Genomic DNA, 24,290 nt, shown 5'->3' on the forward strand with positions numbered 1-24,290 from the left:
TAATTACAAAACTTAATAATCATATTATGCACTAATAATGAAATCAAACTTTCACTTTAGTTTTCAATTGTATTTGAAAAAGACAAAATAATAAATTACTGTTGTTTAATTTATTGAATTTTCTTTAAAATGCACATAATATCAATACTGTTTTAAAAAGTTTTTTTTTTAAAGAATAAAAGAACCTTTAAAGATCATTTTTCCGCAAACTTTATCTGAATCAAATATCCTAAATAAGATGAAATTTAGCAGATGATAAGTTTTAATAAGATATCAGGGTACCTTTACATCATTTGAAAATTAATTAGATTTTTTTTTATAATTGATCAGATTATTAAAATAATGGTAATTGTTTGTAAAGGTTGATTTGTTGGGGACTATGCTTAAAACTCATGTTAGTAAGCTAAGAAGTGGTAAGTATCTTTATCTCAAAACAGATCAAAATAACCTTAGTTTGTTTGTATACAATGGAAAGTTAGGGAAGTTAAACACTACAATTTTCTAATATTTGTGTCATGTAACAAACTTTAAGTAGCAAGTTACATAGTAGCTAAGATACTAAAATATATGCTTTTGTAAACTTCTTAATTCATAGAAACACTTTAATTTTATTATCTTGTATTCATTGCAAAAGGCTGGTTTCTACACCCCCGTAAAATTGAAATTTGAAAGGCTTGCCTTCCTCATTTTTAACCCTCTAATGTTTTACACCCTATATTGAATCGCTGTGCACCCCTCTGAATGAAAGTTTGATTATTTTTAGGTGATAGTCCTGAAGCAGATTTAGTGTTTTTAGTTGATTCAAGTGCTTCTGTTGGAGCTAATAATTTCTACAATGAAATTAAATTTATTAGGTAATAAGACTGTTAAAAGTAAAAGATATAATTTCCTAAATTTAAGAGTAGATATTTATTGCATCGTATTATAAACAGCTTTCCGCAGATTTTTCATTATGGCTGAGAACCGGTTCTAATCAAGTGGATATTAATCGGTTTTTTGATTAATTTTTCAATGAATGTTTAAAGATCAAAAACATGATATTATTTTTGAATAATTGATATTGATGTTTTCAATGATTTAGAAAATTGTTGGCTGATTTCACAGTATCATATAATTCCACAAGAGTTGTTATCATCACATACAGCAGTGTTAATCAGGTAAACACTAGTGATAGGTCAATGGCAGAAAATTAACAACGTATCATTATTCATTAAGATAATATGTTCATATATAAGGCTAAATTGAAAATTGTAATGCCCTGTTTCAAAAGCCTCAGAATTCGATCACTATTTTTTGTGCTCCAAAGAGCTAATTTATATTAAAAGATCATGCAGGGTGTTTTTTTTTAATAAGTTAAAAGTATTGCTTAATTTAACCCACTTGCCATTGACAGAAATTAATAATCTATATCTTAATTTCTTTATTGATGTGAGACATTTTGTATGAGAAAAAAATATTTGGCAATGTTCAACAATTTCTGCCTTAAAAACCGGTTTTTCCAAAGTACCTATTTTTGGAAGATTTTTGGATCATGACTAATTTAGAGGGTTTGCAAAAATGCGTACATTTTTAAAAATCAAATAGCGCGGCTTGTATTAATAGTAGAAAAATGTTATGCATATCGTTAGAATCGTTATAAACTCTAGTTTTTAGGTGTTTAAGAACTATTCCTGTGCTACGTATAGTTTAGGAGCTACGTGGTAAAATGTCCCAACTTACTTAAAATTTTCAACACTTCTCACATTTTCCAATGTAGCTTCTATACTACTTAAATAGTCTGTATGTGTTACATATATTTCCAAAAACTAAAGTTTATGACAATTCTAACGGTATGCATAACATTTTTCTACTATTAACACAAACCGCGCAATTTGATTTTTAAAAATGTACGCATTTTTGAACACTCTTTAAATTCGTCATGATCCAAAAACACCCTGTATTTTAAATTGATAAAATCAGTATTAAAAAGACAGACAGAATTACTGAATCAACTTATTATAGCAATTTTACATTACTTAAACAAATAATAAAGAAGCTTTTTATGGTGCCTATAAAAATGACGTCATACTGGCCTACTATTGGTCAATTAAAATGTATTCTAGCCTGCCATTAGTAATTTAGCCTCTGTATGGGTCTGTCAGTGTTCATTTGTATGACGTGATTTTTATGGGCACTATAAAGAGCTTCAGTAATAGATTAGCATTTGATTTAAACAATTAGGTGAATAGACAAGTAGATCATATGGAAAATCCTGACACACAGAAGCACAAATGTTCATTATTTGAAGATGAAATTCCTGCCATTACCTACAATAGTGGTGGCACCTATACACTTGGGGCTTTATTAGAGGTAATTTTTAAAATTTTTATCAGGACAGAAGTCAGGGATCTAAAGGGATAAGACAAAGGCCGATAAATTGATATACATCCCCAATGATGATACACAAAATTCCCTCTTCTCTAGATTACAATTATTGATTTAAACATTTGGACACTGAACTTAATGAATCAACCAATCAAATTCCTCAAAATTTTTAAAAGTTGTTAAGCCAACGAGTAAGAAAACTTCCTGTACAGAAGTAATGAAGTATTCTCGTCCTACATGTAGCAAATAAATCTGACTTGCTAATAAATGATGGTTACTCGAATTATATATCTATTATTATAGGCACAAGATGTATTCAATTATTCTCGTCATACAGCAAATAAAGCTGTTTTCCTAATAACTGATGGATACTCTAATTATATATCTATTATTATAGGCACAAGAAGTATTTAAGTATTCTCGTCCTACAGCAAATAAATCTGACTTGCTAATAACTGATGGTTACTCTAATTATATATCTATTATTAAAGGCACAAGAAGTATTCAAGTATTCTCGTCCTACAGCAAATAATGCTGTTTTCCTAATAACTGGTGGATACTCTAATTATATATCTATTATTATAGGCACAAGAAGTATTCAAGCATTCTCGTCCTACAGAAAATTAAGCTGTTTTTCTAATAACTGATGGATACTCTAATTATATATCTATTATTATAGGCACAAGAAGTATTCAAGTATTCTCGTCCTACAGCAAATAAAGCTGATTTTCTAATAACTGATGGATACTCTAATTATATATCTATTCTTATAGGCACAAGAAGTATTCAAGTATTCTCGTCCTACAGCAAATAAAGCTGTTTTTCTAATAACTGATGGATACTCTAATTATATATCTATTATTATAGGCACAAGAAGTATTCAAGTATTCTCGTCCTACAGCAAATAAAGCTGTTTTCCTAATAACTGATGGATACTCTAATGGCGGGGATCCAAGGTATTGCCAAAATTGATCTATATTAAAAAAGTAGAACGATGCATGTCTGGATAAAGATCTCGATAAACGCTAGACCGGATCGATTAGGTTCTGCATTTCAAGGATTGTATCTACTTGTCGTGTCCCAAAGCGTATCGGATTGTAATCATGTTACCTTCCCTAAGTTGCCCTTGGGGAGAGAGATTTGTAGGAAGTTAGGAGTCTTCTTACCGAACAAATTAAATCACGCTTTCCTTTAACCATGCTCCTCATTCTAAATCCTTACTTCAGGGAATCAGGGCTACATACATACATACATACTTGTCGTTCTGAATTATATTTTTAAAGACTGTCTCTTTCTCTTTTTTGCTCATTTTATTTGTTTCAGACCTGCCGCTGCAAAATTGAAAAAGTTAGGAGTTGAATTCTATACTTTTGGAATCAGAAATGGCAATGTTAAGGTGAAAAAAGCTTCCAAAGTCATTCTTAAAATATCTCTCATGGTTCAAATTGTTTTATTATAAAAATTTAATCCCATAATAACAAAGATATCGGGAGAAAATTAGCGTTACATGAAAATTGACAGACATCAGGCAGATTTACAGTTATCTAGACAAGACCGAGTTAAGGATCAAAGCCTTTTGGACGATTTTTTGTGTTGGACAAACTGGGATAACATTTCAATGATTTAGGAATTGTTTGATATGGCATCAGAACCTAGACGAGAACATTCATTTATTCTTGATTCCTTTCAAGAGTTCGAAGCCTTGGCTAGGAGAGCTTTACACAAAGGTATGGCTTAAAGGAAGGGGGGTGGGGAGCGGATTTCAAATAAATATCACCTGAAAGTATTTTTTTCTTTTCTTAGAAAGTGTAAATCATTATTTAAACAAACAGCGATAAATTGTTCGATTTTCACGATAAAAAATATAATTTTGTCAAAATTAGCTTCCTATTTCTGTATTAGGAAGCTATATATAAATTTATAATGTTCCAGGATGTTTCTGATTTTGTAATAAACACTTTGTTTTACGAGATGCTTACCCTAAAAGGGGAAAAACCTTTAAAATTATATTATTACACAGATTTGCTACACTTGATGTTTTAAAACTTGTATATTATTAAGATCTTGGAGGAAGCATGTACCTGAAACAAAACCCAAGAAAGTGTGCTAAGCTCTGCTCAGGTAAATTGTTTCATTCTTGTCATCATATTTTCATATTTCAGTTGAATGATTTTTTCACTTTTCTCGCAGAAAAAATTTGCCATAAGAACAACTATGATTCCTTTAGCACTCTCACCTCTAATAATGATAGCTCTAATTGAATATTCTATTATTTTCTTTTCGATTTGATTGGATTTTAACTTGCAATTATATTTTTATCACCAAAGTTATACATACTTTTGGCCGTCAGAAAATTTATGTTGTTCCTAACTCATGAAAGAATGGATTTAGGATATACGTGGATATATTGACAGGAAAAAATTTGCCGTCAATTTAGGTTGCTAATATGGACCTCATTAATTTGTCATTTCAGTCATCCAGTTGGAGGAGAGGGAATGGGGTAAATGGTTGGATGGGGGGGGGGGGAGGGGTATCGTTATTTTAGCCAGCTGCGTGCATCACTTCATCAGTGTACATGAAAATCTGGTGCAACATCCAAGAAATAATATTTTGATTAATGAAAGTTTGACTTTATTTTAGATAGTGATGATTGTTGTGACGCGGCTGCCGAGTGTTCCTGTGGGGCCCACAGCGGTTACTATGCCTGTATTTGCCCTAAGGGACATTATGGACGGGGTCTAAAAGGAGATTGCCATAGTAAGTTTTTTTGGTGGGGAGTTCAATAAAATTCTTTATTTCTATGGTTAATTATGGGTAGAACTATTTTTTTGTCAAAAAATAGCAATGAGTAAAAACATGTTAAATGAATTGAAATACTGACTATATTTTAGAATGCCCAGCTGGGACGTACAAGCCAAGACAAGACCCTGGAGACAGTAGATCCTGTATGCCATGTCCTGAAGAAAATCAGACATCGCCACCAGGCAGCTATTCAGCCCTCCAGGTATGAAAGTCAGGATAACCCGCGACTATGGCTCAACACGTAGTGCATCCTCTCGTCGTCGGGGAGGTGATATGTTGAATCTATGCCCGACACCGCGTCATATCCAAAGACGTAAAAAATGATTTCTACTGCTGTTATATATGGTTAGAGAATGGGGAATGCCTTACCCATAAACAGGCTCATCTCAATACCATGCAAATTTAGGACTTCTCAGATAAAGGTTGTGCAATTAAAGGGTTGGTTGTCTTTTGAATGTTACCTAACCCAATACCCTTTAGTGTTAGAGTATCGCATCCCATTACAAGTAAATGATGCTCTGGATTTTCTAGACGATCACATAAAAATCAAAGGAGAAGCTCGCCATTAGTTTCTTCAGATTAATATGTTACGTTTAAATAAAAATTAAGCATTTCTGGCCTCCAGGTGAGCTAAACCTGAATCTAAGTGATGGTAGATTTTGAATGTTACAAGTTTCCATGCTACAAACATATATATACTTCACAATTATAAACCTGGATATGTGACAATCTGCTTGATACATAATTCTGGTGTATCTTGAAGCTTTAACATCTATGCTAATCAAATATTTTCAATTGTCTTTTTTGTTTAGTGTAGATGCAAAGATGGATATGCAGTGAAGAATGGAAAATGTGTTGTTATGGACTGCCAGCCTCTAAAACCTCCAGAAAATGGATATTTCATCAGGTATTGTTATAAATATATATCCAACTTATGTTTTAGTTTGAATAATAATTTGTTAAAAACAAAGTTTTTCTATACGGTTGGCTCTTTTCGTTAATTAAAACAGGTTTGAATTGTCCTATCGCTTTCAAACGTTGCATGATGATTCCTATAACAGTTAGGTACGACAAAGAAAGCGCAGCAACTCTATAATCGCTACCATAAATTCCGTATGTCCATTTGAAACATGCATACTTTTTACTTTTTTTTGACAACAAATTTTTTTATGTTTTAATTATCCGATTCATCTGATTTCCGGAATACTGGAATACTAAAATGATAGTTTAACTGCGCTACTGACATAAATATTTCTTTGTTATAGGAATGAATGCAAGAATGTTTTTAATTCTGCTTGTGGAGTTAAGTGTAATTCTGGATATGCACTTAGTGGTTCTAGTATTAGGTAGGGTTTTAATGATTTTAAATGATTTTTTGAAAAATTGAGAGTTGGGGGGTTGTAGTTTGTTTACTACTTTAGGTGAGACCAGGTTATGTTATATTGGGTGACAGAAGTTCAGGATCTCAGATATTATGGATCTTTTCAAACCTGTTTACCCCTCCCCTATTTTCATTGTACATGAACCAGAAATTTCTGGATACACCCCTTCAAATTCGCGAAAATTGTCTATAATACGATGCTATACATGATTTTTCAGTATTGTTGAGAACTGGTTCCAATCCAGGGGATCTTAATCGGTTCTGAAGCCATACTGGAAATTTTTAGTAAAATAAAAGTTATGCTTGAAAATTGTTTTATTAGCTATTATTATAAAAAAAAATTTATTTTTAAAAAACGTCATTTGCGTCATCTTCGCGTAATTTCTATTTTCATATTTTTTGGAGAAGTTATCGTTATATTGGGTAGCCTCACATAGTATAGACCCCCCCCCCCCTCAGAAGTAATATAGGAAAAAAACTACCCCTTCCCCTACTTATTTGCAACTTATTTCCAAAGTGGTAGGGTGGTTTTCTTGCCCGATTTTCATTTTGATAAAATTTTCTCCCTTGTTATATGTATTTAATTTTGGAAGGCTTGATACATTCCAAGGTTTAGATTTCTATAAACTAAAATCTCAGGTTATGTTTGCCAACTGGTGAATGGAGTGGAGATCCTGCCACCTGTACTATCAAAACCTGCAGGTATTCATTTGAAAAAATTTTTAAAGATACTTTGAAATATTTAGATTTCATATCAATGACATGTATATTTTTATTTATTTTTTAAAATCCCCAAAAAATTCATCAGTACCAATTCACAAATAGACAATTATCAGACTCTTAAGATAAACAGTCATTGCATTTGAATTATAAAGTTTCTTTTTGAAGGGTCGAGAAGGGGGGAAGGTAGGCGAACTCCGCTACCGATAGCAAAAACATTTTCTCTGGGATTATGTAAACTTTTTCAAATATCTATGTATAAAAAAAGATTGGTAAAACCGTTTACGAGATCTTAGCGAACATACACACTGCTAGGCATGAAAGAAGGATATGAAAAGATTTGTTTAATTTTTATTTCAGGAAACTAGTAGCCCCAAAGAATGGTTATCTGGAGTGTAACTCCTCTACTAATGAAGTTGATACTGTTTGTAAATTTGGGTAAGTTATATTTGCAACTAGGATGGCAAAATCCATAAAGCGAAGCCCTAAAATCAGAAGAAAGAACGAACATTACACTGAAGAGTGTCAGAACTGAATAAGCAGAATATAAATGTATAAGTCGAAACAAAATTGTTAGTAAATTTGTTGCAAAACTGCATAAAAACAGGATATTGATTAAAGAGATCCTTACATTTTTTGGACTCGATTTTTTGTCAAGAAAGTTAAAAATTAACATTTTGGAAATTGACCTACGGACATTCTGGTAATATTTATTCGAATTGCTACGCTTCCAAAATCGTACCTAACTGTTATGTGATTCATCGTGCAAAGTTTTGAATAGATAGGACAATTTGAACATGTCTAAATTAACGAAAAGAGCTAACGTCTATGGACGGACAGACCGACCATAATTATAGAAAAGCTTCGCTGTAAAAATATTTTTAAAAAATTATAAATTGTCTTACATTAGGGAACTGTTAATGAATTCCTTGTCTAGGTGTAATTACGGTTACAGACTGATAGGTTCTACAGAAAGAATTTGTCTACCAATTTCTCTCTGGGGTGGTTTACCTTCTTATTGTAAACGTAGGTTTCTTTTAAATGTCTTATTTTCTGGATTACTTTGTTTTGTATGTAGTTTTAATCATTCTTAACCCCCCCCCCCCCCCCCAACCCCATAAAAAGTAAAGTAGCATATCCTTGTACTGTCACAAATTTAATTCAATTCAATGCTATGCCCAAATATTTAGTTTCTATATACATTGATCTTAACCTATATCCTTGATAATAAACATATAATAAAACATAAAAGAACTAATTTAAGTATCTTCTAAAGAGGACTATCCACGAACAAGAGCAAGTGATTCTAAGCATCTTCCAGCATTGGCACATAGTATTTTTTTAGTAACTATACTAGGTTTATGTTTAATATTTGCTTTATCGACTAAAAAGTTAGGTTTCACCATGGTTTTATATGAAAAAAAACTTTGAAATGCTAAGCATTGTTTGGTGCAAGATCATCGAATGTTTTGATGAGTTCAAACTGTTGTTTAAAAGCTTTGACACAAAATAAATTATTGTGATTAAAAATGAATATTTAGTAAAAGGGTTGGTAACTTGTAAACAGTTTAATAATTGTACTTTTGCAATTTACAACATTTGATGCTCTCTGCAGTGTTATTTTGTCCTCTGAACTCAACAAAGCATTTGATGATATTGCTTTAAAAATTGCTTTACATTTCAAAGTTTATTTTATATAAAACCATGGTGAAACCTAACTTTTTAGTCGATAAAGCAAATATTAAACATAAACCTAGTATATTCAATAAAAAATACTATGGGTCAATGCTGGAAGATGCTTAAAATCACTTGCTCTGGTTCGTGGATAGTCCCCTTTTGATTAAATAATTTTTAGCAATCAAGTGTCCTAGACTGAGAAAGCCAACGTATGGACTGATAGTTCCCGAGGACTGTGCACTCTCTAGGAAATCATTTGGTGCTCAGTGCGCCTTTGCTTGTAATCAAGGTTTCAAACTCATTGGACCTACAATGAGGTAAGTATTATCCTATTAGTTTTATGCTTTATGACTTGGACTAGTGGGTACGCCTCTAGAGGTCTCTAGAGAGCCACTTTAGGTGGGACTGGGGGTAGTCGACCCATAAACCATTTTTATTTCAGTTTTTAAAAGAAAAAGTAAAAATTTTTGGTGGAGTAATTTTATCAAGGGGAGATTTCTCTTCGGAGGGTGTTGGTACACTCTTCCAAATTTCGATAAACCCTCCCCTTGCCTATAAGAAGCTGCATTGGTTTAGTGGTTAGCGAGATCCTTTGGTACAGCTAAACAGACATCCTGTAACTTTTATTTAAGGGTTATTCAATGTAAGACTCATGTTGTATTATAATTAAAGCTCAAAAAGGAGTGAAATAACAATAATTTTTTTTTCCGAATAATTTTCTTCCTGAATCCTGAATCTATTAGAATTTCTTGCAGGAGATTTATTTATTTACATTTATTTACCTATATTTTTTTTTAATACAGAGAGTGTGGATCTAGAGGATTATGGGATGGAGGACAATATATGACTAGATGTGTAGGTAATATATTTTTTTTAAATAGGACGTTCTTTGTTTGTAGTTGTAAATACCTTACTTTTGAAGCTTTTTATTTAAAAAAGCTGTTTAAAATTTTATTATTTTAATAGTTTAACAGTTATGAATACTTCTACACTAATTTAATTTTTTAGATGTGACTCCACCTGAATTACATTGTCCCAAGAATTTGACCATCAGTGCTAGGAAGAGATCTTACTTTGCTAAACTTTCCTGGAAGCTTCCACATACAACAGGTTAATAAATTGTTTACACGAAGCCACTAAAAGCAGGGAAGGAGGGAATATTGGGCTGTTTATTACACTATTCCCCTAAGTTTTAGAATAATGTTTTCTTATACGTTTGCTTAATAAATTTGGGCACTTTTATTGAATTTTGATTGGCTCATGAATTAAGTGTCCAAAAATTTCAACCACTAATCAATTTATAGGGCAAAGTCTTATCTCTTTAGTTCCCTTCACTACATTTGTTTGCTCTATGACAGATGATTAAAGACAAAAATATATTCTCATACATATTTCAAACTATACAAAAAATGTAGATTTATGTTTTTAAAAATTTTATTCTGAATTCAATATTTATACTTAGATAATTCTGGATTCCATCCCATACTTGTGAGTGAGCCTGCTGTCAGATCTCCGACCAAGTTTAAAATTGGCATGCACAGAATAAGGGTAAATTTAATCAATATGCATATATAACAAGTATTTCTATATAAAATTCATAATATATCCCTAAATGTTTTTTTTAGTATATATCGGAAGATTTGTCTGGAAACAAAGCAACCTGTGAATTTTACATCAATGTTTTAGGTAATATTTTACAAAAGGGTTGATCACAAATTCTAAGTATCCCTAGAGTTAAGTGTTGTAGGCCTTTAAAACTGGATTAGAAGGCTAAAACTACTCATGGCATTTGCTTGAATCAGGTACAATGTGGAACTGTAAAGAAACAGTGTCGGCCGCAGTTGCCAGAATCTCCCGTTGATTTGTTTGATGCTATTTCTCTCCAAATTAGACAAATTTGAATCATTTCAGACAAAACTCTTTTTTATTAAAAATTCACCTTTTTTGCACTTTACACTTGATTTTTTGGGTTTGAATAGTGACATGTTTAAAATATCAAGAACAATATAAAATAATTATGATTATTTAACTGATTTTCAGATCCATAATTTGCTAATTTAACCTTTAACAATTTAGATAAGGAGCCTCCTATGGTTGACTTCTGTGAGTCACCTCCCAACTTCATCAGTGATACTGAGGATGTGGTGCTTGATTGGGATGAACCTATGTTCCATGATAATTCAAGGTATTTTACAATACATACTTTTTTTCTTGGTAAAAACTAGGGCGTTGGTTAGATATAGGTTTTAAATGGGAAAAATTAAAAATTGTTTAATCTATTTTACATTTTGTTTAACCAAAATACCAAAATACATTTTACTATATATAAAAAGATAACTCATTATTATACATTTGTTTTCTTAACTTATTGCATGATGTTAATACATGATAACTACATACTGACTGCCTTAAAGCAAAGCCTTGAATTCCAATGTGCGCTTCACTATACGTGGAGCTGGTTGTACATTTTCGCAATGATGCAAATATATTTGCAACAAAATATTGTTCAATCCACTGACATTTTCAACATAATTTAAATTTTCCAGTTAGATAATTGTAAATAGTTTAGTAAGAAAAAAATAATAAGACAAAGCTGTGTTGCAAAACAAATATGTTTCATCAATATTTTGCAAAATTAATTGTTGTTATTCAGGCAAGAGCTTGAAGTAACACAAACCGCTGGATTTGGAAAGTTCATGTTTGGGAAGACAGCTGTAGTGTACACTGCTACTGATCCAAGTGGAAATACGGCCAAGTGTACAATTCACATCACTTTACAAAGTAAGTCATACAATCAAAGTATCAACAAAAATATAAAGTTTTAAACATACACCTGTTCAGATTTTAAAACACTTATTAATGTAAAAAAATTTTTAAATTCAACTTGGTATCATTTCAGAGCACAATTGTGACTATCCAACTGATCCCATCAACGGTCACAAGAACTGTACAGAAGACGACCTTGCTGTGCAGTGTACACTCGCCTGTAATGATGGTTTTGCTTTTGCCTCCAAACCTGCTGATGACTACTTTTGTGCAGTGAGATTCTTAGTTTTTAGTTGCTTTTCATGAAAATGTGTTTTTATCTTGAACTTTTCCTTAGCTAAAAAATTGCAAAAATATATAAAAATTTATTTTTAGAAATCTGGTTCTGGTAACTGGCTGGAAGGTAGCCAAATAGCACTGGCTCCAGCCTGGAATCAGGCAGCTGATATTCATTTCCCTGACTGTTCCATCACCAGTCTAGCTTCTGTCATCAGTGTTCCAGCTGATTTGAGGTAAAATTCAATTATCTATGAAATTCTGAAGTTAGACATGAAAGAGAAATTTAATTAGAATGAATAATTAAGTAATAAGTGAATTTTTATTTTGCTTATTGATATACCACAAAAGAATTCACTAAAAAAAACCTGTAAGAGCAACAAAACAACTATAAAAAAAATTATACTGAATCTTATTTCTTTTTTTTCCAGGTTAAATGTAGTATCAAAGCCCAGACAGTCGGGAAGTCTATGCGATGATTCTCTTTTCCTTAGACAGGTTAGCAACATGAATTCCATTATAATTATTTTTTAAATTCTCTTTAAACAATTATAAATACAAAACTGTATATTTAAAATCTCCCCTATGTCTACTTTATATATAACTATCATAACCTAGAATCATTTATGATTTGATAAAGGTGGAAGATGCAATGAGAGAGAAAGTATTGAGTGAATTAGATAGAGTTTGTGGCACAAACCTCTACTGCAACATCCAGGTATAAGTTTTTTTTTATATTATAGCTTGTTTTGTTATTTGGGTCTTTCAAACTGATTATCTTCAAAAGGAGTTTCATAAACAAATGCAAATCATATGTATTTCACACAATTATCAGATGAAATTTTTTTTAACATTTATTTTCATTAGGATCTTGAAGCAATCTGTGGAAATATGATTTCAGACTTTGAAATAAACTCGAATTCTTTATACAGGTAAAAAATGTTGGTCCGAGATTAAATTTAAAAGAAAACTATTTTTCAGAAAATATTGAAAATGATATAAAAAATAGCATACAACCACAACTTGGGTTTTGTTTACAACTAAACTATGTATTTTCTCCAATATCCTTTTCAATTATTTTAAATCATCAAAATGTTGATTTTATTAAACTTAACATGAATAATATTTTTTTTAAGCGGCAGAAACAAAAGATCAGCTTCAATTAAAAGAGAGAAGTTTACTTTTACTCACACTGAACCAGATTCTAATCAAGTCATTGAAATTATATTCAAATTAATAGGTAAATTATTTCCAGTACCTTTACAAAATTAGTAAAATAAAAGACAAATATTTAATTCTACAATATAAAGTAGTAATATTTTTGTCTGACACTAAACACTTCTGTAAACACTGGTTCAAATTAGTTGTACTTTTTAGTAAAGTTTAGTAAAAGTTTTGGGTTGGTTTTAGGCTATTTTTTACCTACCCCAACTTCCCCTATAGACTAGGGGCGAAGTTTCAGATCAGGTCATGTAGTTTTTTGGGTTATTTTTAATGCTATTAATACCTATTTTAAATGTTTTTAAAATGTTAATCTTTAATATTCCTAAAATATCATGATACTGACCTAAATAAACATAACCAATAATTAATTTGTAATACTCTAGGAAAGTTTAAGAATGCAGTTGAAAGTGCAAGTGAACAAAATATTCTAACAGCTGGAGTTGGTAATGTTCAAGTTGGCATACAGGACTCCATCTCTACTGGAAAACTAGGTAAAATAAACAGATTTGTTTAATGTTTATAGATGAAATTTACCAGGGTTCGGAAGCCGCGCCTCAGCCGCGCATAAGCCTCAGTTTTAAACCTGCTTGTGAGCAGAAAAAGAAATTTCAGAAAGAAGGATTGTCTGCTAAAGAGCAGTTTTATACATCCAGCTGGATTTTATAGTGATAGAATGAAGATTTCACTGAGGCTTACACGCGGCTTACGCGCGGCTTCCGAACCCTGAAATTTACCCTCTTAAGATTTTTGTCAAGACTGGTTAAACAGATATAGAAACAGGAAATAAGAGCAAGTAAGGTATAATTATTAAAATTATTTTTAGATCTTGAGATAGGCGAAGAAAGAATTGTCCCAGAGGATATAGGATTTAAAGAACCAGAATTTGTTTGTGAACCTGGGTCTGTCATCAGAGAAAAAACTTGTGGTAAGATGATGATCTAAAGTTTAAATTATCAAACCTACTTCCCTTATTTCAGAAAATTCATTTTAGAATTCTATACTATTATATAAATAGTAAGGTTTATTTTGTCTGTAGCATAAGGTTTTTATATCTGGTAAACTGGTTTTTAGCTATTTGTATAAGTCTTGGTATGGTTTTTGGATTTTTCTGTCCCTTTAACCTTTCGAATATGGAGCCTATAGATGATAGAGGCGCAGCATTTAGTCAAGCATAAAATAGTTGATTTCTTGGGCTTGATTTAGATTTTGTATTATAAAATTATCCTAAACATTTAAAATGTTGTATTTAAAATATTTATAACATTTAATTTACTTTTTAGTGAATTGTCCTGTTGGAAGTTATTACAAAGCTGGAATTTGTCAACTGTGTCCTGTAAATACATACCAGGACAAGGAAGCACAGGTTAGATTTTTCATTTATAAAAACAATATTTCAGAAAACATTTCACGATTCTAATGAAGCTTTTTATAAAAAAATGGTCAATTAAAATGTATACAGGCTTACCATTGCACATAGGGGCAACAAGGGGCAACAATTCACCACCCCCAAAACAAGTTTTAAACATTCTATGAGTAGTATCATACCCAATGTACATCAGATTTCAAAGGAATCGTAAAAATACGCTTTTTAAGTAAGCATTCTAATGCATGGAAGTCAAGAAATGCAAAAATTTTCTTACAGAAAAAGGCATACTTTTTGTGTTTCACCAACAATTTTAAAAGTATTATAAAATCTCTTAGAATTAACGTAATTAGACAAAATAACTTCTGATGAGTCATGCATTACATATATTTTGACAGTATAAAAGAAAAAAACACAAATTGAAGATATTAGTCCTAAATAATTCTAGTTTAAGTCAAGATTTTAGTTTTTATTTGTTTGTTTTTTAATCAACATTTAAGAAGACAGTATGAGGAAACATGTTTTCGCCGGGTGTCGCCGGCTAAAAAAACAATATTTGATTACCCAAAGACATATTCTAATCGCCAGTACTGGTTTCATTTACCCCCCCGCGCCCCCGTAGGGGTTTCTAGCCCGTTTTCTGAACGTGGGTGCACGAAAAGCTTGTAAGAAAAGGTGTTTAAATGCGCTTTTAAAGTCAAAACTTAATATATAATTCAAATAAATAAAAGACCCAAAAACATAGATATATTGGGAAATAATTATTCTGACTTAGAATTAAAGTTAATAATAAATATTTTCAAGTTCTATTGCACTAAATTATGAAGAGGAGAGGGGGGGGGGGGGACTAAACCTAAATCTAAACCTCTTTATGTTTGATGTTTAATGTAACTAAATAATCGTTTCTATAGATTATTACAAATATCAGGGATCTAAAGGGATAAGACAAAGGTCAATAAATTGTTTTACATCCCCAATGATAATACACAAAATTACCCCTTGTGTAGATTAAAGTTAGTAGTTAAAACGTTTGAACACACAACTGTAAAACTTTAGGGACTTGTGTTATAAACAGCCCAATGTCCCCTACCTCACTGCGGAAAGGTAAAGTTAATATGCAAATAACGTGAGGTTCATATAATCATTCTAAATTGGAATTAGCAAGTAGTCTTCTGTCTGTCTATTGGTAATGCTTTGATTTTAAATTATGAAGTTACAGGGTATTCATGTTTAAAGTCAGCAGTTTTATTTAGAAAGGGAGGGGACTGTTAATTACACTAGTCCCCAAACTTCAAAGTTTTATAATAACGTTTTTATATTCGTTAGCATAAGAACTTCAGGAAATTTAATTGATTTTTTATTGGTTGGTTCATTAAGATGAGTGTCAAAACTTTTCAACCACTAATTGTCATCTACAGACAAATAATTTTGTAATATAATTTATTAAATATGTATTTATGAAATATGTATCAATATTGGGGATGTACATATTAATCGGTTATTGTTTTGTTCCTTAGATCCCTAGGTGTTAATATATAATACAAAGTATCTTGATGTCTGTTTGTCTGTCCGCCCATTCCTTAAGATCTTGCTAACCACTAAACTGATTGAATTCTACTCTTCAGGGAATATATCTACTGGTCCTGTGGTTGTTTAAAGATCTTTTTCAAAAATAAAAATCCCCCTCAATTTTTTCATATTTCTATAATTAGTGTCGGTCCGTCCGTACGTCTGGTACAGTTAGCTCTTTTACTTAACTTAAACAGGCTAGAATTGTCCTATCGATCTCAAACTTTTCATGCTGATTTCTACAACAGTTAGGTACGACTTAGAAAGCACAGCAACTCTATAATCGTTACCAAAAAGTCCGTACATCCATTTATAATAAGCTGATTTTTACTTTTTTGACAACAAATAATGGTTTTGAATATTAAAAATATCCTATTCATCTGATTTTTTTAATACTGATTCCTATTTCAATAACGTCTATTGTTATAAGCGAAGCATCTCTATAATCAAGTCCTAAAAACGTCAGTATGTCCTTAAACAGTAACATGTATTTAATCAGTTTTAATTACAATTTTGTATAGACATGCATTAATATTCAGTTCTGACACTTCACAAGTGTTAATGTTCGTTTGTCCTTCCATTTCAGAGCTTCGCTTCTTTCATGGATGTTGTCATCTTTGTTTAATTACCTCTTGAGGCAAATCCCCTAGAGGCTAGGGGCGAAGCCGCTAGTGTACATATAAACAGTAAACAAGAATCATAATATCATTATAAATATAGATATTAGTTAATAAAAATTTATGTTAATCATGCCCACATTTATAATGGATTTATTAAACATAAAAATAAAGTGAAACTTGTAGCTTGCTAAAATAAGGATCCCCATCCACCCCCATTTACACCATTCCCTCCCCACCTACTGAAATGAATTCCATGACCCCAAATTTGACACTTTGAACACTAAAATCGGACTACAATTAACCTAGTTACACTTTAACCCTTACAGATCGGGGGGGGGGGGCTCAAAGAGCCCCCCCCTCTAGTTTTTTCAATCTCATTTTTTTTGTAGGTAAGATGGAGAGCTGTAACTTCATGACTTTTTAAGTTTAGTAATTATACGTCGGCAAGAGTTGATTTTATTAGGATATCTGGTCTGTGTCGGTCGTGGTGTCCGGTCAAAGTCGGTTGGGTAGCAAAAAAAAATTAGAAAAATTTTTAAATAAATCTTAATTTCTACATTTTGACTTTTGTGTACAAGGTAGAAACCTAAAATTTTTTTGGTGAATACTTAGATATCAATGACCATCTAAGAAAAGTGGTGTTATGACCTATTTTTGTCCGGCTTTTACTACAGACATATATCATGAATATCGTGGCTTCTATTACAGCTAGAGACCTATAATTTTTTTTGGTAAATCCTTGAGCAATAATAAACAGATAAAAATATTAATTTGCGCCGCCAACCGCCGTTTTACCGCCGTAACCGCCGAAAATGGCGGTTTCCGTTATTTGCCGTTTTTCGACGATGATCAGAAAAAGTAATTTTTTTGTTATGAAAAATTAAAGTTCGTCCTAAAATTTGGTCATCCTAGCTGCAAAATTGGCCGCTCTACAGCTGTTTTAAAATTTAGCGGCTGGCTGCTAAAAAGCGGCTAAGGAGCGGTCTGACTGCTATGACTAGAAAAAGTAATTTTCTCTAAAAATACACATGAACCACCAGAAAAAAATTTTACGTCTTTATCTGTACCAGGAGCCGAGATAGATGGGGGGGCTCTTTGAGCCCCCCCCCCCCCCCCAATCTATTAAGGTGGGAATTGGGGCCCGATCTGTAAGGGTTAAAGGGCCCAAAAAGCTAGTGATAGGGTAGCTGCGCTACTAAAAAATTCTCATATTGCTCTGATAACCAAAACCCCTAATTAGACATTTTAAACACAAAATTCAAGATAGTTGATGGATATATAGATGGATAGATAGATGGATAGGTAGATGAATAGATATATGGATAGATAGATGGATAAGTAAATGGATAGACAGATGGATAGATGGATGGATAGATAGAGGGATAGATTGATGGATGGATAAATTGATAGGTGATGGATAAAGAGATGAATAGTTGATGGATAGATTGATGGATCGATATATAGATTGATGGATCGATATATAGATGGATAGATAGATGGATAGATAGATGGATAGATAGATGGATAGATAGATGGATAGATAGATGAATAGATAGATGGATAGATAGATGGATAGATAGATGGATAGATAGATGGATAGATAGATGGATAGATAGATGGATAGATAGATGGATAGATAGATGGATAGATAGATGGATAGATAGATGGATAGATAGATGGATAGATAGATGGATATTTAGATGGATAGATAGATGGATAGATAGATGGATAGATAGATGGATAGATAGATGGATAGATAGATGGATAGATAGATGGATAGATAGATTGATAGATAGATGAATAGATAGATGGATAGATAGATGGATAGATAGATGGATAGACAGATGGATAGATAGATGGATAGATAGATGGATAGATAGATGGATAGATAGATGGATAGATAGATGGATAGACAGATGGATAGATATATGGATAGATAGATGGATAGATTGATGGATAGATAGATGGATAGGGTAATGGGGGGCTATTTTCGGGAGGGGTTAATCTGGTAATTTTCTATCTACCTTCATAAAATGACCTTTATCTCCATGTTCCTTTCAAATGACAGAAAAAAACACAAAAGCAAATTTGTTTGTTGTTAAATTACCTACAAAAAAGTATAAAATGAAATTTTTGTGAGATGAATTTTAAGGGTACTAAATAATTAAATCCCCTTTTTGGTTGATTTGCCCCAATGTGCATTGGTCATTAGTCTTTGTATTGGCCTATTATTGGTCAATTGTATTTCATGATGTTATTTTTTATTATAAACAGCTTAGATGTAATAACTTTGTTAATTTCATAACAAATCTATTAAATTTTGCTTTTAATATTTTTTTTAGCTTGAGTGCAAGTCTTGTCCAGAAGGAACCTTTACTAAAAACTTCAAAACTGGAGCTAAAAATGCTGACCAATGCAAAGGTAGTTTTTTTTATAATATTTTTGTATAAAACATATTTTTTTACATTTTTACACACAATCATTATATTAAAATAAAAACATTATGAATAAATTAGTGAAATTAAATAATAATAATATTTTTTAGATCCTTGTGAACCCGGAACATATTCAGGAAAATATTTTTAAAATTGCTAAAAAAACATTCTTTGAGTCTTATTAAATAAGATTATGTTAAATATATATTAGTTTTCAAAATAGCTATTAACAATAATCAGAACTAAATTGATATGTATAGGGCAAAGTGATAAATTTCCTCAAATAGAACAATAAAAATTATTTACTGCTATCCCGGCTTTGTTCCAATTTTTTAAAATAAATATTATATTATTATGATTTAATATAAGCTTTTCAGATTATGTTAAGAGTATCTTTCTTTACGACCCAGGATGAAAGTTAACCTAGAAATATTATTGAACAAAATAGAGGATGGCCTTGCATCTTGCAGAAGCTGTGCCCGTGGCAAATATCAAGAATCTCAGAGTGCAATTACTTGTCTGAACTGTAACCTGGGATATAGCACACTCTACCCAGCTGCCTCAGAATTAGAAAGCTGTGTTGGTTAGTATAATCTTAGTATCATTCAATATCATGTGTTAATGTATGGAACATCAATTACTCTGTTTGTTTGGTTACATTCAAAAGTTGTTGGAATGGCATGCAAGTATTTGGATATAGCATTTGATAGCTCTGTAGCTGTTATAGCTAACATTTTTTCTTGAGATAGATGTAAAGATTATATTTTATTATATTAGTTTCTTTTTCAATATTTTTTAAAATATTAAGAACTACTGTTTTTTACTAGGTGTATGTCCCCAAGGAAGAGCATCTGAAACAGGACTGGAACCCTGTCTTCCTTGTCCTGTCGGACATTTCCAACCTTTCCTTGGTCAAACATTCTGCTTCCAATGTCCTACTCAGGTGACATTTTATATTGGGGCTTTTATGCAAAGTTTCTATTGAGCACTGATGATGGGGGCTCCAACCTTGCGGTGCTCTAACAACTCGAGTCTACCAATTACAAAATATACCCTAACCTATCCTGACAAATGGAATCATCCTTGTAATTTTTAAATTTGATTTAGGCGGCCACTCAGTTCATCTCATCTCACAGAATTCAACAGTGCTATGGTTATGAGAACTCATCACTTACGGTAAGGATGCGTGCATTCCTTTTTCTCTTCTTTTACATAAAAAAAACAATTCTTGTAATCTAAGATAAAAATATCTGTCATAAGAATGTGTTCAAGACATGAAAATTGATTTCACTTTCAAAAAAGTAATTTACGTCATAAAATTATCAGGCATGATCGTTTTATTCAGGCAATAACCGGCTTGCGTAAACTTGAAGTAGACGAGTGTTTCTCAATGCCCTGCCTCAATTCTGGATCCTGTTTACCATTTGAATCAGGTTATTATAAAATAAATTATAGAAATATGTCAAATATTTTTGGTATAGTGTTTCTTCAGATATTAGGAAGACTTATTTTTATTTCCAATCCTTATATAAAAGTTACAGAATGTCAGTCTGTGTGTTTCTAAGGATCTTAATAACCTCTGAACAGTGAAGCTTTTTATAGGTCTAGGGAAGGTTGCTGTCACCCTCCCAAGAGAAAAAGCCAATAGAAAAATTTACAATGCCCCCTAAAAATTTTCTTTTCAAATTTTGAAACTAAAAAGAATAGTGGAGGTTCGACTTCCCTCTTGAGGCCTCTAGGGACGTAGCCACTAGTCTTGTACACTGCAAAAATACTAATAACTCTTTATTTTAGGTTTCAAATGTATCTGTCCGCCAGGATTCAGCGGCAGTTTTTGTGAAATTGTTCTAAATCCCTGCCAATCTTTTCCATGTCTTAATCTTGGCATCTGTAAACCTTCTGGAGCTGAGTATACCTGCAGCTGCCAACCTGGATTTACTGGTGACCATTGCCAGGTATTAATATTTAAGATTTTCAAAGATGACTAAAATATGACATTCTTAAACTTTTTCCAATTTACAATATTTTTCAGCAAAAGTTGATAATGATTACGGTATTATGTGTCTTTTTACGAAATGTAGTCTACACAAAACCTAGAATTATTAATGAATAAATTTCAAATGCTTTACAAAATTAGATTGATATTGATGAATGTGAAGAAAATCTGTGTCAGAACAACAGCACTTGTATAGGTCAGTTTTATACAATCAAATGCTTTATTAAAATCAAACTGCAAAAATAAATAAAATAGTTCAGATTCATAAATTGAACTCATTCGGCTTTAGAAATACTTAGAACAAAAATTAAGAACAAAAATCAAAACTTGACTATTATACTTCACATTACAGATTAAATTTTTAAAAAAGTTGTAAGGGAGTAATAAAGAAAAATTTAACATAAAATTTTATTTAGATCAGTGGCTTGCGGATTGAAATTGGGAGTGCCTACTTTCCCTATTTTGGTTTCACATCCCCTTGACTCTATGCACACAACTAAGTTAGATAATGTCCTTTTTAGAGAATAGCTATGATGGAGGATACAAAAGATATTCCTGTGAATGTTTGGATGGTTTTAGAGGTATATATTTTTTTACCAATGTGCATTCAAGCACAAATCAATTTTGATGATAGCTGAAATTCATCATCATCACTGCCATTTATTTCTTCTTTTGGTTCTCCAATCTTCTTTGGATTTGGTATGATTTGAGGCATCACTGAGAGATGAGATTTTCTCATCTTCCAGTTCTAGTAAGAGTTTCCTCCTCCAGGTTGATTTTGGTCTATCTGGTTTTTTCTTTCATTGGGGATGCCGCGTCATGGCTTGATTGGTTAAATCATCATCTAGCAAAAATTAATATAATAGAATTCCGTATACTTCTACCCCCTTTTCTTAAAAAAAATATTTACAAACCCTGCTTGGCTTTAAAATCAGTGATACTGTCCAATTAAAAAAAAGATATGATGCAAGATTATACCAAAAAAACTGTTGGGAATTTAAATTAACGACATCTTTATCATATACTTTATTATAGGAGAATATTGTGAGGAGGATATAAATGATTGTGAGAACCAGGGATGTGAGAATGGAGGTGAATGTGTAGATGGAATTGGAACTTTTACTTGCAACTGTTCACCTGGATTTAGGTAATATTTATTTCCAGTGACGCTTCGAAACCGACTGATATCCGGAGAATTGAAAACTTGTGTATAGAATCGTATTATATCCAGTTTTCTACGAAAATGTACATTCATAAGATCAAAACTAGTTTTTTAGCCCGTGCCTTCAGCATCTCAGAGCTAAGAATACTGGGTTGTACAATACACATTTGCGTAAAGCTGTTTATAATACGATGCGATAAATAACTATTATCTTTATTGCAGGAAGAATAGTTCAATAGATGTTTTTTTATGAGTGTATTGTATTTCATATTGATTTAAATCTTTTTGTGTAAAATTATTTTAAAATTTTTCAAAAAGCAATAGTAACAAAATGGGTAACTGTTAAAGTTTATATTGCAATAACAAAAGTTTGATATTAAATCATAAAAACTGATTTTTGCTGCATTTATCAATAAAGTAAAATGTTTAAACAATCATATTTTGAAAACTAAGGGATAAAATACTAAGAAAATTTTAATCTAGTGGAAGACTGTGTGAGGAAGAGAAAGATGACTGTATTGACCAACCTTGTGGTCTGGGAGCTACTTGTATTGATGAAATTAGTAAGAATTATTTCACTTGTATAGACCAACTTTATAGTAAAAAACTTTTCTATGTACTAATGTTCATTAGAAGATGGATGTAACCTTCCCAAAATAGACTTCTCGGGCCTATAAGAAGGTTCACAAAGCATTATCGGTCTAAGAGATCTTTCGGTACAAACATACTTTCTGACAGAGACAAACAGAAGATACCTGTCGCTTTTAAATGTTAATTTTTTAGCTAAAATGAATTAGTAAGACATTTTTAAAGAAGTTAGATGAAATGAATTTATAAAGGCACAAATAAATAAAAAATACTTTTTTGCTTATTACCTTTTATATTTATTTTCAGATAGATTCTCCTGCATTTGTCCACCAGGAAAGAGAGGTTGGAAATGTGAAGAGTTAGAAAATCTTTGCAGGTTTATTTTATCACAAAATAAAAGCACTTTTAAAATTAAGAATATTAAGAAACTTTTCAAATGACTGATCAATTAATATATCCAATATAAAAACAGCCTTCAAATTATTTTAGTTCAAATCCTTGTCACGGATCTGCAACCTGCATTCCATCACCTGGCCACTTCCAGTGTATCTGTCCGCCTGCCTTCTCTGGAAAGTTCTGCCAAACACGTAGGTTTTTTTCATTAGAATAATCACTCCAATCATCTTTATATATTTTACTGGCTTTTTGTAAACAGAACTGATATTTGATATTACATCTTAAATTTAACAAATTTTAGAATGGTTTAAGACTATTAATTTTTTTTATAAAAATAAATGATTGGTCATAAAAATACATAAATTGTATCATAATGGTCTTACTGAAAGTCATTTAAGCTTAATACATTGTTTAGAGATCCTTCCTAACTTTGTGTTGACTTTTGGAAACTCTTTATCCAAAGAAAGCTTGGATTATGTTCTTCTGGATCAAATTTACCATCCTTTAGATCAGGTATAATGCATTTTCCATTATGGATAGAACTTTGAAAAGTCATGAATCATATCGTGTTATAAAACTTTACTACCCGCGGAAAGCTGCCTATGATACGATATGATAGAGAATCCTTCATATTTTTTATAATAAACTTACATTCAAAAATGTATAAAGATAATGCAGAATTTGTGATTTCCTCCTACAATATAATAATGATAAAAAATGAACAAGAATAGTCTGGTAATTGAATACTATTTTGTTATTTTTAAGTTCACCATAAGTTTCTGGATGCAAACCAACGACTCAGACAATTATGGAACACCCTTCTCTTATGCTACAGATTTACAAGACAATGAGGTATAATTTATTTAAACTAATAATTTCAAATGACAAATGCAGTTATTATTTTAATCTTGTTGTGATAGACATTGATGCGGTGCTTTCCCTCAAATTGCC

General features: G+C 31.6%; 1 protein-coding gene across 2 annotated transcripts in view; it reads left to right on the forward strand.

Moving 5' to 3' along the window:
- The window catches only part of LOC145316523 (sushi, von Willebrand factor type A, EGF and pentraxin domain-containing protein 1-like), a 61,436-nt gene that overhangs the window by 6,221 nt on the left and 30,925 nt on the right, over window positions 1-24,290 (forward strand). For both annotated transcript variants that reach the window (XM_080157098.1, XM_080157104.1), the window contains exons 4-49: window positions 359-413; window positions 764-854; window positions 1,082-1,157; window positions 2,221-2,349; window positions 3,232-3,320; window positions 3,688-3,760; window positions 3,992-4,091; window positions 4,426-4,485; window positions 5,005-5,121; window positions 5,256-5,368; window positions 5,979-6,073; window positions 6,432-6,512; window positions 7,187-7,249; window positions 7,628-7,705; window positions 8,205-8,293; window positions 9,123-9,261; window positions 9,748-9,803; window positions 9,953-10,054; window positions 10,407-10,492; window positions 10,570-10,630; window positions 11,021-11,129; window positions 11,598-11,725; window positions 11,844-11,983; window positions 12,086-12,222; window positions 12,418-12,484; window positions 12,627-12,704; window positions 12,854-12,918; window positions 13,123-13,226; window positions 13,594-13,701; window positions 14,034-14,135; window positions 14,491-14,573; window positions 19,105-19,183; window positions 19,308-19,332; window positions 19,644-19,780; window positions 20,025-20,140; window positions 20,305-20,373; window positions 20,543-20,630; window positions 20,992-21,152; window positions 21,335-21,389; window positions 21,715-21,774; window positions 22,229-22,340; window positions 22,839-22,918; window positions 23,250-23,319; window positions 23,433-23,530; window positions 23,755-23,852; window positions 24,105-24,191. In XM_080157098.1, coding sequence (XP_080013224.1) covers window positions 359-413; window positions 764-854; window positions 1,082-1,157; window positions 2,221-2,349; window positions 3,232-3,320; window positions 3,688-3,760; window positions 3,992-4,091; window positions 4,426-4,485; window positions 5,005-5,121; window positions 5,256-5,368; window positions 5,979-6,073; window positions 6,432-6,512; window positions 7,187-7,249; window positions 7,628-7,705; window positions 8,205-8,293; window positions 9,123-9,261; window positions 9,748-9,803; window positions 9,953-10,054; window positions 10,407-10,492; window positions 10,570-10,630; window positions 11,021-11,129; window positions 11,598-11,725; window positions 11,844-11,983; window positions 12,086-12,222; window positions 12,418-12,484; window positions 12,627-12,704; window positions 12,854-12,918; window positions 13,123-13,226; window positions 13,594-13,701; window positions 14,034-14,135; window positions 14,491-14,573; window positions 19,105-19,183; window positions 19,308-19,332; window positions 19,644-19,780; window positions 20,025-20,140; window positions 20,305-20,373; window positions 20,543-20,630; window positions 20,992-21,152; window positions 21,335-21,389; window positions 21,715-21,774; window positions 22,229-22,340; window positions 22,839-22,918; window positions 23,250-23,319; window positions 23,433-23,530; window positions 23,755-23,852; window positions 24,105-24,191 — 4,209 coding nt within the window. The remainder of the gene's footprint in view (window positions 1-358; window positions 414-763; window positions 855-1,081; window positions 1,158-2,220; window positions 2,350-3,231; window positions 3,321-3,687; window positions 3,761-3,991; window positions 4,092-4,425; window positions 4,486-5,004; window positions 5,122-5,255; window positions 5,369-5,978; window positions 6,074-6,431; window positions 6,513-7,186; window positions 7,250-7,627; window positions 7,706-8,204; window positions 8,294-9,122; window positions 9,262-9,747; window positions 9,804-9,952; window positions 10,055-10,406; window positions 10,493-10,569; window positions 10,631-11,020; window positions 11,130-11,597; window positions 11,726-11,843; window positions 11,984-12,085; window positions 12,223-12,417; window positions 12,485-12,626; window positions 12,705-12,853; window positions 12,919-13,122; window positions 13,227-13,593; window positions 13,702-14,033; window positions 14,136-14,490; window positions 14,574-19,104; window positions 19,184-19,307; window positions 19,333-19,643; window positions 19,781-20,024; window positions 20,141-20,304; window positions 20,374-20,542; window positions 20,631-20,991; window positions 21,153-21,334; window positions 21,390-21,714; window positions 21,775-22,228; window positions 22,341-22,838; window positions 22,919-23,249; window positions 23,320-23,432; window positions 23,531-23,754; window positions 23,853-24,104; window positions 24,192-24,290) is intronic.

Source organism: Acartia tonsa, chromosome 1 (assembly GCF_053477335.1).
Source record: "Acartia tonsa isolate MP-2025a chromosome 1, ASM5347733v1, whole genome shotgun sequence".
Classification (NCBI taxonomy): domain Eukaryota; kingdom Metazoa; phylum Arthropoda; class Copepoda; order Calanoida; family Acartiidae; genus Acartia; species Acartia tonsa.